Source organism: Phascolarctos cinereus, unplaced genomic scaffold (genome assembly GCF_003287225.1).
Source record: "Phascolarctos cinereus isolate Bilbo 61053 unplaced genomic scaffold, phaCin_HiC Scaffold_4;HRSCAF=312, whole genome shotgun sequence".
NCBI lineage: Eukaryota > Metazoa > Chordata > Mammalia > Diprotodontia > Phascolarctidae > Phascolarctos > Phascolarctos cinereus.
In genome coordinates this window covers 127,656,899-127,673,350 of record NW_027555847.1, presented here as the reverse complement: position 1 = coordinate 127,673,350, position 16,452 = coordinate 127,656,899, and the positions used below count along the sequence as shown (strand labels likewise).

The following is a 16,452-nucleotide window of genomic DNA, read 5'->3' as shown; positions in this document are numbered from 1 at the left end:
ACTCTTGCTAGGCCATGGAATGAATTCAGATCAAAATAGTAAGCTCTTTCCTACTTAGAGCTTATTACAGAAATTTAGATGCTTTAGTATTAATTGCTAGCCTTATATCTCTGATGCTGCTTTCATTGAGACTGTTTCTCTAAAAGCACCCAGTTAAGTCCAATCCAAGAACACAACAAACCCAAGAATGAAACTATAAGTTCATAGTAGGTTTGGACATAATTTTCTTACAAATAAAAATTTAGTAGGCCCTCTAAAAGAATATCAAAGATTTCATCAAAACATTTCTTCATAAAAGTATCTCCCTTTGTAAAACAGCTTACAATTTCCTAATTACTATAAAATTCCTAGTTACCTAAATTCTCTAGTCAAAAAAGTGTCTATAATGAGCCACTTATTCAGTAAGAGTTCCATAACACAAAACTCCTGCAGAGGATTGATAAGAATTACAAGATTTTATAAAATCTTTTTTTTTTGCATAATTACCAAGTTTCTTTTTACACACACACAAAAATACTTTTACCAGTGTTTGCCTTAAACAAACTCCAAATAGCTCAGTTAACAATTTTAAACTTCATAAGTGAGAGCCAAATAATCTCAGCTAAAACTTAGACTGAAACATTGACAAAACTTGCGATTTCTTATTTCTTAAATTACAGTACTTAAAAGACAATGTTACAAACCAGGACCATATAGAATGCCCCAACAGCCCTGATCCATGCCTTTTTCTCTTTCTCTGACAGCACAATTCTTAATCTAACAACATTCCAGATTTTTAAATAAATTGCCCTTCTGACAACATAACTAATACAATTGCTTACCAGATTACATCATATAAGAAAATCCAGAAATATGTAAGCAGTATATTAAAAACTTGAAACAGACCCTCTAAAAAAAAGTTTCTTTCTGAACTCCTCCACTAGGTCCAGCAACCTCCTGGGGCCACTCCACCCATATAGACTGGCTTTCCTTTATTATCTATGTTAGCCCTTCATTGTCTGATAGCCTCAGACAACCTCACTGACATTCCCAGTCAAGACCCTTAGCTGATGGTGGCCTAGACTTCCCCAAGTATGCTAGTCCCTGCCTGAAGAGCCCGGCCCATATGGCCCATCTGCCAACAAACCCAGCCATTATCCTAAAGAAGACCTGGGTTAAAAATAATTTTTTAAAAAAAATTTCTAATTGAGGCTCTGATATATGAGAGAATACTTCATTAATTCCAAAACAGTACATATCAAGTTGTTCACAATAAAATATTCGTACCACGGAGCATACATTATAAAATTATTTCCACAATAGTAATGAACTTTGAAACAACCCATTATCAATTTAGATGAATGCGCTTCAAAGTCACTTTGTATAGAAAATCATTCATCTTATAATTAATATGTTGAAACTATAACTTTAAACCACCATATATTTTTATAATAGTCAAGATTTTAAATGAAAATCTGCTATCATAGTAAATATCAATATCATTATTACTTGCTTATAACTCAATATACCTCACTAGATATTTAACAGTTTCAAATTATCTCTTTTTATCACTAAAAGACCCATTCCAGGTCAAGAGTTACTTTAACACCATTTCTGCCTCACAATGGTTCTTCAGATTTTGCAATCTAAGAGTTTTAAAAATATAATACAATTTAGAAACATAGTAATAACTTTTGCAACACAAACAATAAACTTCAGATAACATCAATTGCATCTCCAGATTATCATATTTAGAAATTATCAATCTTATTACTCTTGATACTTTTAACAATTATGTTAAATAATTATAATTCCACATCTAACATATGCCATTGTATTAAGCATTTTACAATCCTATCATTTTTCCCATTACAACATTATTTTTTTTCCTTTATAGAACAACAAACTTAAATCCAATCAGATCTAAATTTATAATCACTAATGATAAACATTTTAAAAAATTTTGTTTTAAATTCAATACTCTTGGCCCTTTAAAAGGAAATATTCTCCACAAATTTATATATTCCCTTAAAAAGACATGTGGTGATAATTCCTGCTGTAAATAATTCTCTTCCTTTTTCTTTCCTACTTCCTTAAGGGAGCAAAGAAAAAGTCTCCTCTCCTTTTTAGAGGCTTATCAGATAAAGCCACCCTCCTGAAAATCTCAGGCTTCAGCAATTTGAACCAGGTGTAGTCAGTTTTCTGGCCAGATTTAATAAAGCCCTCCTTACAGGTTTATCCTGAGAGGTAGATGGCCTTTTAACCCTCTATGACTTTATTGTTTTTCAAATCAAGCTACAAAATTTCCGTTTTTCTATCCTTCTACTTAAAACAGACCCAAACTTCCTCACACCTTCTCAACATGCTTAAACCATCTAAAGCTGGCACAAAGGCACCCAGAACAACCATCCAAGAGTGGAGAACTTAAGAGCACATGGCTTAACTCAAAACACCCTACCCCCACCCAAATTATATTCACCGAGGTTGGACAGTTTTCCTTTTCGTTTCTGAAATCTGAAGGAGATAAGAATTGCAAATCCAGAGAACAGCACTCTCCCTCCCTCTCTCTCCCCAAATAGCTTTTACAACTTTACTATGCATTCTAAACAAATCACTTAAATCTTAAAGTAATCACATTACCATCCCTCGTGCCTCAGGACTAGAGGTAATTACAGTAATAATTTTTTTTTAAATGAGGAGGCAAAGGAGAAGAATTCAACCACAGAAAGTTAACTATGGAAATAGAGAAGAAAGACTTGGACCTATGAAGGAAGACATTATCTACCCTCAGAGAAATAGAACAAGCAATTGGGTAGTTCAAAAGAAAGATTGGGGTAGACTTGACTATGATGTGATTCTTAAAAGTAAAACTGTTTAGGAAAAGGCAAAAAGAGTAGTTATTTTACATAAATGAGGTGTGAGAGGAAGAACTGACCCAGAAGAATTAGATGGGGAATGAGGGCTGATAGTTCTAGAACCCTCCTCTCATCAGGAATGGGTTAAAGAGGGAACCACACACACACACACACACACACACACACACACACACACATATATATATATATATATATATAAGGGTATAGAAAAGTCTTCTAAATTCAGAAAGAAAGAAAAGGGGGTAAGGAGTGGGGAGAGAATAAGGGAGGAATTTTTAGAGGGAACCCTATTCACATCAGATCTGGATTAAAGAGAGAACAATATATACATTTAAAAGGGAATAAAAGTCTTTTAAATTTATAAAGAAATAAGAGGGTGAGGGAATGGGAGAAGGGATGTATAGAAGGGTGTCTAGATTAGTGGGAATGAAATAAAGAGAATAACATACACATTTGGAAGGCTATAAAAGTCTTCTCAATTCAAATAGAAACAAGATAAAGGGCAAAGTGGAGGGGAGAGAGGATTAGGGAAGGATCCTCCAAGGATAGGTAGGTTGAGTTACCCATGAAGGGGTAGGTTAAGTAATAGGAGGGCAAAGTAGTGGGTAGAAGTATAGTAGAGGAGTCAGGAGGATAGAAAATGAGAGATGCACAAACAAAATAAAGATCAAGAGTAGAATTTATTAGGGAAAAAAGCAGGGGTAGTATTCATGACCTCAGATAAAGTTAAAGCTAAAATAGATTAAATCAAAAGAGAAAAATAGGGAAATTACACTATGTATCATCCATATTAATGTTGTTTTAGACTATTTAAAATAAGCAGACAGTATAAGTTGGAATATTGCTGTGGTGTAGGAAATGATGAGTTGGTGGACTTAGAAAAATATGGAAAGATTTGGGACTAATGAAGGAAGGTGTTATCCACTCTCAGAGAAACAGAGGACAAACAAGTATAGTATGGTTTTATGTAAATGTATATGAATGTATATGTCTATATGAGTATGATTATAGATATCTAAGTATATGTATGTGTATCTAAGTATATATGTATGTGTATTTGTATATATAAATATGCATGTGTGTATATGTATGTATGTATGTGTACATGTGTATATATATGTATGTGTATGTATATTCATGTATGTATATTAATCTATGATTAATTGTAGCCTTCTTGGGAAGGTGGAAAAAAGGACAAAGTAAAAAGTATGTAGCAGAGAACGAAAGAAGACTTACAAGGAAGCAAAGAAAAGATGGACTACTCTGAACATAATATGTAGCTTTTATTATATAGGCTTTCTTGAAATGGAAATTTGTTGCTGTATATTTTTAATTCTCTCTTACATTGTACTGTACACATGGCAATGCTTTTTTTTCTTTTCTTATTTTGTATTTAAGTTTCAGTATTTAAGTTCATAATGTTTCTTTTTCTTTTCTTATTGCGTATTTAAATTTTAGTATTTAAGTTTAAAATAAATTAATAAAAAAAGGATTAAAAATAATAATAATTCTTCCCCATTCATCCCCCAAACCCCTTTTGGAAGGAGCTATCCAAACTATCCCAGGGGAAAAGAAACCTGCCAATTAAGGGAGCTATGAACAACTTCCCTAGGTTGTTTTTTTCACTAAATTTAATTGTTTTTCAATAAGCAAAAATCTATGTTTTCTTCCTCCCCACTCCCAACCTGAAAAAGAAAGAATGAATTCTTGTTACAAATATGTGTAGTTAAGCACAAAACAAATTTCCACATTGACCATATATTTTTTAAAATATATTTATTCTGTACACTAAGTCTTTCACCTCTATCAGGAGATGGGTAGTATGTTTCATCATTAGTCTTCTGTAATCATCATTGGTCATTATGCTCATCAGAGTTCCTAAGTCCTTCAAAATTGTCTTTACGATATTGTTTTCATTGTATAAATTGTTCTCCTGGTTCTGTTTATTTCCCTTTGTATCAGTTAGTACAAGTTTTCCCATCTTTCTTTGAAACTATCTCCATCGTATCTTACAGCACAATAGTATTTCATCACATTTATACAACGTAATTTGTTCATCCATTCTCCAGTTGATGAGCAACTCTTCAGTTTCCTGCAAAATAAACTACGTTTTTTTGTATGTTTCTTAGAATCTGTTTTGCTTAGGAATGATCCCTTCCTTTATCTGCCCTTTTTCTAATTCTCCCTTCTTCTCTTTTCCTATTTCCCTGTTGAAATATATTTTTGAACCCTAGACTGTGTGTGTATCTTTTCCTTCACCACTTCAGATGAGAGTGAAGATTAAGTGTCCACTGCTCCCCTAACCCTTTCTTCATTGTTTGTATAGACTTCTACTATCATGCACTGATTATGGAGATTATTTCCCCTAACATTCCTCTCCCTTTCTACTCACTTCCCTTGGAATATTTCTCTTCTCCTCCATTTCTTCTTCATTTAAGGTAATCAAGCCATAATAAAGCTAAACTAAGGCCTTTTGTATAATTAGACTGCCTTTATGGCCCTTGATACTAATAGGGTGCAGAAGGAACACATGTATTATTTCCTTATATTAGAATGCTAGCAGTTTGTCCTTGTTTGGTTCCTTCCGATTGATTGTTCGTATTTACTTTTTTATGTTTCTCTTGACTCCTTTGTTTGAACTTCAAAGTTTCTTTGTAGCTGTGGTCTTTTCATTAGAAATGTGTAGAAATCCTCTATTTCATTTAAGGTCCTTTTCCCTTATAGTAATATACTTGGGCTTGCTGGGCAAGTTATTCTTTCTTTTTTTTAATCAGATTACTTGTAAGTCATTTTATTGTTAATGTTTTTAAACACAAAGCTGTCTGTTTCCAGTTGAAAAGGCAACTAGACCAGATCCAAGAGAAGGTGGCAGCTGCTGCTACTGCTGCTGCTGCTGCAGCGGCATCCACCACCACATCAACCCAAGAAGAACCAGAAGCAGAGCCCAAAAAGGAAACCGAGAGTCAAGCTGACAACAACCTGGGTGAACTAGAGAAACACCTTCAGGAAAAGGCACGGAGGCGGATGAGAAACGTACAGGTGTCCCCACGGTTCCAGATGGGGCCATTTGTTATAATGAACATTTGGTTGGGTTTGTCCTCAGATTCCATTTCACAGTTGTTAAAATGTGGTTGAGCTTTAGGCTGTAACATTTGTTGTCATAATTGCTAGGTTCAGGATCGAGTAAAAAAGTGGGCAAGTTATTCTTGATTGTAAATCTGTTTCCTTTATCTTCTGGAATGACATGTTACAAGCATGCTGCTCCTTTATAATGGTAACTGATAAATCTAGTGCAATCCTGACTATAGCTCTTTGGCATTTTAATTCTTCTTTTCTTGCTACTTGCAGCATTTTTCCCCTTTCAGTTGGAAGCTCTGGGTTTTGGCTATAATGCTCCTGAGATTTTTCATTTTGGCATTTTTTCCTTAGGAGGTGACTGGTGGATTCTGTTTCTATTTTGCTCTCTGGTTCTAAGATCTGGGCAATTTTATTTTATGATTTCTTGAATATAATGTCTAGGTTCTTTTTTTGGTCACGACTATCAGGTAGTCTAATGATTCTTAAATTTTTTTCTCCTTGATGTGCTTTCCAAGAGAGTTGTTTTTGCTTTAAGACAACTTAAATTTTCTTGTATTTTTTTCAGTTTTTGTTTAATAGTTCTTGTTGCTTCATGGAGTCATTGGCTTCTATTTATTCTATTCTATTTCTTAGGCAAGGTTTTGTACCTCTTGTGCTGAGCTGTTAATTCCCTTTCCAATTTTTTTTTCCATAACTCATTTCCTATCCATTTTTTCACTCTAGAACCCTCATTTCATTTATAAAAACATATCAAACTTAAAAAAAACCTGTTCATTTCTTCCAGGAATTCTAGTTGAATTTGTGCTCGTGCTGTGTTTTTCTTTAAGGCCTTGTTCATCTTCTGGGTTTGTATCTTGATATTCCTGTCACCATAAAAAAAATTTATGGTGAGATTATTATTATTTTTTTGCTTTTTCGTTCTTCCAGCTTTCTTCTTGAACGTGAACGTGATGTTAGGGCTAGGCTTTGCAGCATGTCTGGAGGGAAGAACTGGGCTTATCCTATTGCTACTTTTTTGGAGGGGTCTTGAGTTTTCTGTTATTCTAGAAACTCAGGGGCTGGCAGCTGAACTCTCTGTTCTTGGATTCCAAGCCCCACATGTACTGTTTACTCCTGAACTTACTCCTCTCCTGATGCACAGCCCAGCACCCACAACCATTCCTCACCCTAGAATCCTACTTCCAGGCACATGCTCCTGCCCCGCACCCCCAGTCCAATCTGGATCTATGACCTAGAACTGGGTTTACAAGTTTACATGTCTTATATATCATGAGCCTTTTATTGGCCTGTCTCCTCGTGCTGGAATCCTCAGCATGTGGCATACTCCTGGCCAGACTTCATCCTCATTGTCCTTGGATCTCTGTGTCAGTCTCATTTTACTTACCTGGGCTTGAAAAATGATGGTGATCTTTTTTCTTAAGATTCCTTTATCAGGATTCAGTCTGGTATTCTTAATATATGTGTTTGTAGTATTTTTTTGGGGGGAGAACTCATTGTACTTGCTATTCTGTCATCTTGGTTTTTCCTCCATCTCCCTGGATATACAGAATTCTTGTACAGAAAGGGCAGAAACCTTCAGATCTATGCACTCAATAAGGAAGGTTAGGAAAGGGTCAGTTAGAAGTATATTGAAAAGTAGTCCTTGAATCAAGTAAATCCTCCTGAAAGCTAGATCCAAGAAACCTCTGGATTGGCTAGCCCTCCTCCACCTTGGTATAACACCAATTTATTAGACACAGCCTCTGGTATGTAGGATGCCTAATACCAGTAATCAGGGGGTTGATGACAAGGCTACTGTTTTTAAAATCCATTCCAGCATGTCATACTACTAGGATTCTAAGAATAGTATGGAAGATGGAAGACTCAATAAATATGATGGTATTGGGCCTAATCTTAGACCTTCATTGCAGTAAAAAAGGCATCCTTCTACAAGGTACAATGTGGTCTACATGGGAAAAGGACATGTCCCATGGGGGCCTTGAAAATAGACTTAATTAATTGGTGTTATAGTCCCATACCATGATTAGGTATCAGCTGAAGTTAGATCAAATCTTTTGTTGTTTGCTAGAAGAGGAAAGCCAACATAATCACTTTGCCAAAAGAATTGTAAGGGATCATGCTATACCGATCCCTCAAAAGTTAGATGCCCTGATTACTACAAAGAGCTTCATTAAACAGGTATATTCATCTCATCCTTGGTTAAGCTGCTCATGCATTCCCAACCCCACTGAAACAGCATTATGGTCCCTTTGTCCAAACTGATGATGCACCCAGTCTCCTGTCTCTACTCTTTCTGTGAGAACATTACCCTGGCTTTTCAGTGTGGCAGTGGGCATATGATGCTTCCAATAGACACTAATATAACCTGCCAACAACTGTATGCAATTTTTTTTTATTTTTTAAAAATTTATTTATTTATTTTTAGTTTTCAGCATTCACCTTCCACAAGATTTTGAGTTCCAAATTTTCTCCCATCTCTCCCCTCCCCTCACGCCAAGAGGTCATGCATTCTGAATACCCCTTTCCCCAATCTCCCCTCCCTTCTATTACCCCCCCTTCTCTTATACCGTATCAAGAGTTACAGGTACCATCTTCCTGTGTAGAGATGTAAACAGTTTAACCTTGCTGAATGACATGTTTCTACCCTGTTCACCTTTTTATTCTTCTCTTGAGTTTTGGGTTTAAAGATCAAATTTTCTGTTCAGCTCTGGTCTTTTCATCAGGAAAGTTTGAAAGTCCCCTATTTCATTGAATGTCCATCTTTTCCCCTGAAAAATTGTGATTGCTTTTGCTGGGTAGTTGGTTCTTGGTTGTAATCCAAGCTCCTTTGCCTTCCGGAATATCATATTTGAGGCCTTCAGTTCTTTAATGTTGAAACTGCTAAATCCTGTGTAATCTTGACTGTGACTTCTTGATATTTGAATTGGTGTTTTGTTGTTGGTTTTTTTTTTTTTCTGGCTGCTTGCAGTATTTTCTCGTTGCTTTGATAATACTAGAGTTCAGCTACAATATTCCTTGGAGTTTTCATTTTGGGATCTCTTTCAGGAGGTGATTGGTAGATTCTTTCAATGATTATTTTACCTTCTGGTTCTAAGATATCAGGGCAATTTTCTTTGATAAATTCTTGAAAAATGCTGTCCAGGTTCTTTTTTCGATCATGACTTTCAAGTAGTCCAGTAACTCTTAAATTAACTCTCCTGGATATATTTTCCAGGTCAGTTATTTTTCCAGTAAGATATTTTATGTTTTCTTCTTTTTTTTCCATTCTTTTGATTTTGTTTGACTGATTCTTGATGTCTCATAGAGTCATTAGCTTCCACTTACCAAATTCTAATTTGTAAGGTATTATTTTCTTCATTTACCTTTTGTAACTCCTTTTCCATTTGGGCAGTCCTACTTTTTAAAGAGTTGTTTCCTTCAGTGGATTTTTTTTTCCATTTGTCCAGTTGTATTTTCTAAGGAGTTGTTTTCTTCAGTCAACTGTTGTCCTTCCTTTTCTATACCCTTGACTCTCTCTTGCATAACTCTCATTTCTTTTCCCAATGTTTTCTTCTACTTCTCCTTTTTGAGCTGTTCCAAGAAGGTTTTTTGGTCTTGAGACTGTTCATCTTCCTCTTTAAGACTTTGCATGTAGGCATTTTGACATTGTTGTCCTCTTTGGAGTTTGTGTTTTGATTTTCACTGTCACTATAGTGGCTTTCTATGGTCAGGGCTCTTTTCAGTTTTTTACTCATTTTTTTCAACCTATTTCATGACTTTTAAAGTTGAGTTCTTTTCCTAGGGCACAGGGGCCATGGTCCCAAGCTTCTTGTGCTGGGGGCTAGGGGCCTGTTCACTGGCTTTCTGCACTAAGGCTTTGGGAGCTGGTGACTTGCCCACCATATTGGGGTGGCCTTGTCTAGTTGCACTTACAGTGCTGGGGATTCCCAGGCTGGCAGTTCACCTTCTGTGCTGGGGCTGGAGGCTTCATAGCTGTCCAGCTGTGCCACTGGCCTGCTGAGCCAGGATCAATGGGCCTTTGTTGCTGATCTGTGCTGTGGCTAAAAGCCTCCTGCTGCTTTACCCTGACACTGTCTGTGCTAGGTTGTGCTCCCCTTTTACTCAAGTGATTCAGACCTTTCCTGAAGTCCTTCTAAATAATCTTAAGCTAGAAAATGGTTTCACTCTGTCTTTTTGTAGGTTCTATTGTTCCAGAATCTGTTTAGAGGCTTTATTTAATGTTGTTTCCAAGGGAAACTGGGGAACTCAGGCAACTTCCTGGCTTTTCTCTGACATCTTGGCCCCACCTCTGTTCTTCGCTGTTGAATGAGAACTCTGAAGACTAGTGGTATCAAAATAAAATATGTCCCTGTAGGCTGCATATTGACTTAGAAAACTACATATTAACATCTTTTTTTTGCATTTTTATTTATTTTGTTAAATATTTCCCAAGTTCATTATAATTCCCATGCAGCAGGGCCATGTGATTGATACCTCTGCTGTAGAATAATTCTTTTTCAGTGTTAGTCAAGCAGGCATAGTAACTATTTCTTGTTAAATTTTAGGGATAGGTATTCAGTGGAAACATGTGTTGAAGATTTCCAAGTCTGAGAAATTCGGCTTTGGGGAGGTGCTGATAATGCTGCTAATTGACAGTATCTTATATGGCTTGGTGACCTGGTATGTGGAGACTGTCTTTCCAGGGAAATATGGTATACCTCAGCCTTGGTACTTCTTCGTGATGGTGAGTTCTGATGTTGGAATCCTTCAGAGTAGCCAAAGCCCTTTCATTACCAAACATCATGATTCTTACCTCTTCTCATAATGTCCTTAAATCAGCCAATACAGATATAGACAGATAAAAAGAATTTTTCCCCAAAGAAGTGCTTATCTTTCTAGCTCAGAGATTTGGGTTCGAGAGTAAAGCCAGGTCTTAATCACAGTTTTTTAGAAGAAGCCCTCCCTTCAAGTGGAAAGTTCCACCAGGGGCACCCAAAAAAAGAGAGGTTTCCCTAACAGAATTCGGGGAACCAGGCTCCCTCCTCCAATCCTGGTGGGACCTCTAAAACTGTCTGAGGTGTATACTCTGAACAAAATCAGTTTATTAGCAGTGACCATTTTGTTAAAAGTTTAGTAACTGTTAACAAAGCAGGTCAGACTGGCCACCTCAATAAAGCCAGTGACCCCAGTAAGAAGGGGGAAATCCTCTTTATTGACACACAAGAAAGAAGGGGTCTTGGTAGTAGTGGAACATTATGATTGGCTATAGTAAGAAAGGTGGGCCAATCACGAATCTCTCTGACAAATAAGGAATGTTAATTGTTTTATGGGACCCTTGTGCATCTTATAATCTTTGCTAGAGGATCAAAACTAACAGACTTGCTATCTCCTTGGAAAAGATAAAATCTCCCCTAACTGTACAAGGACAGGCAAGGACAGGTGACATATCTTTTAAGGATGGCACCATGTTAACTTATGGGGCTTAAAGATAACAAACAGATATCCTGGAAGTGTTCCAGAGGCTACCAGCATGAAAAATAACAACTTTTAATTAACCTTTAGAGTAACTTGGAGAGAAAGCTAAATTCCTGAGCTTACCTCAAGGACATAAAAAGGTGGCTTTAGGCAGATACAGACTCAATTATAAAAATCAACATAGCATAAAATCAATTACATTGTAGATGTACAATGCAGTAGAAATTTGGCCTGCTAATCGAAACTGCATCCTGCATCACGGAGCCCTTGAGCAAAGAGTTTGTACACTCTACCTTCTAAAAGTCTGTTCCTAAGGTTTTCCTTTCCTATCTTCTCCAGAAATCAGTGTCTTTTGGCAGAAGCTGGCCTGTTCTCTGAACCCATTCTTCCTTTCTAAAGATAGCCTGGATTCTCTAGAGGGGAGGATGACACATGTCCTGTACTTTTTGCTTTGTATTGTTACAATAAAAATCCACAATGAAGAGAAACTGGGGCACAAAGTTCTGAGCTTAATCAGTTTATTAGCAAAGCTAGCAATTGCCGGCAAAGTCAGATCCCAAGCCCTTCAGTGGACACTGATGCATTTGACAATCAGAGCATCTTTTTTTTAACATAAGGCCCACTGGTGCAAACCAGCTGAGACTGTGACTGGTGTATAACAGAGGCAATTGGTGGGCTGTACATTTTGCTTAATCACATTGACTTGCAAGAGTTTCCAGAATCCATAGCAGTGGGGAAAGCATAGAGTTGAACAACATCCTCTGGAAAGTCCTGTGTCAGATACTATTTAATAGCAGAGAGACCCAGTGCAAGGGAAAACATCTGACCAGGTTAACTCATCTTCCCTCTGTCTTCCTTATCTCCCTCATGAGATAGGACCAGTTTGTAGCTCTGAAAATTAGGAAACCTAAACTCCTCACAACAGAGTCACCATAAGATGTGATATGGGATGATGACTACAGTTATTTAAACAAAAATAACCCTTGAAATTGGAAAGAGTTCTCCTCACTGAGTGTTCTTCTTTTCCAAGCAAAACTGATCTGTATGTTTTCTCAGCAAAGAGAGAATACAGGAGAAGGAAGACATAACCAAAGTATGAGATTGAAACAGTGCAAATGAAAGGGGAAGGTCTTAATAGGGTGGGTGTCCTGTTGAAATAGCACTCCTTTTAGAATAGATGTATGTGCCTAAAATCAGAGATGAAGACCTGACAATATGTCTAATGGGGGGAGGGGCACTTGGTACACAGGTTGGTGCACTTTCTCTGAGAGTGTTGTGGTTTCTTGCACACCATCCTGCCTCCATAGAAGGGATATCAGAGATTATGTTAGTAACTATCCAGAAGAGCAGAGACATGGACCCAGATTGGAGTTTTCATGGTACAAAGAGAGAAGAATGATGATGAGAATGGAAGACGGTAGAATTGGATTGTGCAATTTGAGACACAAGCTAATTTCTAAGATGGGACAATGCTTCTATCCTCATTACTACCCTGATGAAGTGACACTTCTTAGAATGAGGCACAGCACAAAAAGGATGATGTGACAAGATCTACGAAGGCAATAACATAGAAATCGATTAGAAGAAGTAACTCACATTTGATACTATAGAAGTTTTGATCTGGTGAACGACACAAAGAAATTAAAGAAAAAATCAATATATAGACCTTGAATCAGAGAGTAAAAGTTCATAATAGAAATGATTGTTGCATTATTTATGTTTGTTTCCCCATTGGCTAGCACAGTGTGTGGCACATAGTAGATATTTAATAAATGCTACTTTATTGACTAGTCTGCTTAGGATTTCTTATAGAAGTGAATATTCTTTGGCACAGGCCATCTGGTTCCTTGAGATTTGTGATCTCTGGAAGACATGAGATCTTTGCTAGAGAGATGCTCTGCTGCCAATGACAGCCCTACCACCATTCCAGCAGAGTAGGAGAGTTGAAAATTTCAGTAAAGGTAGTTCTTATGTCTCCATAGCTGCAAAGAATTGCTTCTGTCTGCTCTGTTCTGTGTGATTCAAGAATGCTTTATAGCTGGTAAGATAGGAAAAACTCCTGTGACCATTCATCTCTCCTGTCTTCTTTGATATGGGAGAAATGGAAATGATGGCAGAACTTAAGCATTTAGCTCTTCTTTTCCTCCCTACTTATAATGAAAAGAACATAGTATTATCCACTTTGGTAATATAATTTCACTGTTGTAAGAGGAGATTACGCAGTGTAGGTAACTTGTACTCATATTTCGGCAAAGCATTGTTACCTTACTATTGGTCATCCTCTGGGACATGGAACTAGTATTGTTATAGAGAATGCTTCATTGTTATGGCCACTTAATTTTAAAATTATTTTCAAAGCGAGTTTTTGTTGATGTATTTGTTTTTATTACATTCCCACAATTTCTCCCACTATCCATCCAACTCTTCCTCCTCGGAAGCTATCCCATATAACAAATAGTACTTTAAAGACAGAAAAAAGAAAAAGAGGAAAAAAATAAACAATACAGATCAATACATAGAAAAAAAGTTTAAAAATATGTGCAATGTATAACACTTGTGGACTTCCCACCTCTGCAAGGGAATAGGGTAGGAGTGTTTTCATATCTTTTCTTTTGAGCCATGCTTTTTCTTTTATAATTTTGTAACATTTACTTTTTATCTTTTTTGTGATTCTTTTTTTTATATTGTTGTCCTCCGTCACTGTGTCCATTCATGTAGATTTTCCATACTTTTCTGTATTCATCACATTCATCATTTCTTATAGCACAGTCATGTTCTGTTATATTTGTGTACCATAATTTATTTAGGCATTCACTAATCAATGGGCATCTACTTTTTTTTTCAATTCTTGGCTGTCACAAAAAGTACTGATATAACTATTTTGGTATATATGAAGAATTTCTTCTTTTCAAGGCCTCTTGAAGACTACTAATGGAATGTCCAGTAAAAAGGGTAATCATTTTTAGTCATTTTATTTGTATAATTTCAAAATTGCTTTCCAGAAGACAAAGTTGCTTTCTGACATTGACTATTCCCATCTTTTGTCATGTTTGCCAGTTTGCAGGTATAGAAACCTTAAGGTTGTTTTGATGTGCATTTTTCTTATTATTAGTCATGTGAGCCATAGTTGTTAATGCTTCACACTTCTTCTTTTGGGTACTGTTTGTTCACATTTTTGACTACTTATCTATTTATAAGTGGCTTTTGGTTTTATACACACACACACACATACACAGATATGCACACATATGTGTATATATATATTATATATGTATATGTATAGATGTATATATATATATAATATATGTATATGTATATGATATGTATATATATGCACATATGTGTATATATAATATATATGTATATGTATAGATGTGTGTGTATATATATACACGCACATACACTTAAGGGCAGCTAGGTGGCACAGTGAATAGAGTGCTGGTCCTGGAGTCAGGAAGACTCCTCTTTGTGAGTTCAAATCCGGCCTCAGACACTTACTAGCTGTGTGACCCTGGGCAAGTCACTTAACCCTGTTTGCCTCAGTTTCCTCATCTGTAAAATGAGTTGGAGAAGGAAGTAGCAAACCACTCCAATATCTTTGCCAAGAAATCCCCAAATGGGGTCACGAAGAGTTGGATACAACTGAAAATGAGTGAAAACATATACATAAATATAAAAACATATTTTACATAGTAAATATATTTGTGTAAAGATATTTATATGTGTATGTATATATGCGCATGTTTGTATTTTGGTCACATATGTGTGTGTGTTAATTATTTTTATCTCAGGCACCAAACCTTTATCTGACAAATTTAAAACAAATATTTTTTTCCTCCTTTCAAGTGCTTTCCTTTTTATCCTAGGTGCATTTATTTTGTTTGTGCAGAAATATTTTAGTTTCACGAAATCAAAGTTATCTATTTTACCTTTTGTAATTGCTTCTGTCTCTTATTTGGTCAAGAATATATCTCTTACTCATTGCTGAGAATTATATGATCTGTCTCTTATCTAATTTTTTATGATATAACATTTAATATTAAGGTCATGTATCCATTTAGAATGTATTATAGAATATGGTAAAATGTATTGTTCTAAACCTAATTTCCATCAGACTGCTTTCCATTTTCCTGGCAGTTCTATCAAGTAGAGAGTTTATTCTTAAGGAATTTGTGTTTTTGTCTTTATGAAACACTGTCTTACTGAGTTCCATTTTTTTCTGATTCTCCTTTGTCTGGTCTCTTCCACTGATCTACCTTTTTTTTTTTTTTAACCATTATTAGTTTGAAGTCTAGAGGTGTTCTTCCCCTTTTGTCCCTACCTCTTTTTGTTATTTCATTTTATGTTGCACATGCTTGATTTTTCCAGGTGGATTTTGTTATTATTTTATCAAGTTCTGTAAAGTATCCCTTTGATAATTTAATTAGTATAGCATTAAAAGTATAGATTAACCTTCATGGTGTTGTCATTTTTATTATATTGGCTTGAACCAACCATGAACACTAAATATTCCTCCAAGTATTTAAGTTATTTATTTCTTTAAGGTATACTTTGTAATTGAATCTATACAATTTTTTGTGTGTTTTGGCAGATTTGGGCAGATAAAACAAGATGTTTTATGCATTTTATGCATTTTTGTAGTTACTTGGAATGGGATTTCCCTTTCTCTTATTGATTCTTGGATTTTGTTGTTATTATGTAGAAATGCTGTAGATTTTGAAGGTTTATTTTGTAGCCTTCAATTTTGTTATTAATTGTGTCATTTTGTATCTTTGCTAATTCCGTAGGATTTTCTTAATAAACCATTATGTTTTCAACAAAAAAAAGATAATTTTATCTCCTTTTTATTTATCTTTATGTCTTTAATTTCTTTTTCTTGCCTTATTACTGTGGCTAGCATTCCAAGAACTATATAAAATAATAGTTAGGACAGTGCACATTCTTGCTTTGCTCTCATAATTACTGGTAAAATTTCCAGTTTATTCCCATTGCATGTGATGCTTGCTTTTAGTTTTAGATAGATAGTTTTTATTATACTAGAAATAGGTTCCTCTGTTTCTGTACT

At 35.7% G+C, this 16,452-nt stretch overlaps 1 protein-coding gene across 1 annotated transcript in view; it reads left to right on the top strand.

Moving 5' to 3' along the window:
- Positions 1-16,452, top strand: part of LOC110221854 (phospholipid-transporting ATPase ABCA3-like) — a 227,551-nt gene that overhangs the window by 103,879 nt on the left and 107,220 nt on the right. The window contains 1 exon segment of the mRNA XM_078151701.1: positions 10,478-10,660. Within this exon segment, the coding sequence (XP_078007827.1) occupies positions 10,478-10,660 (183 nt within the window).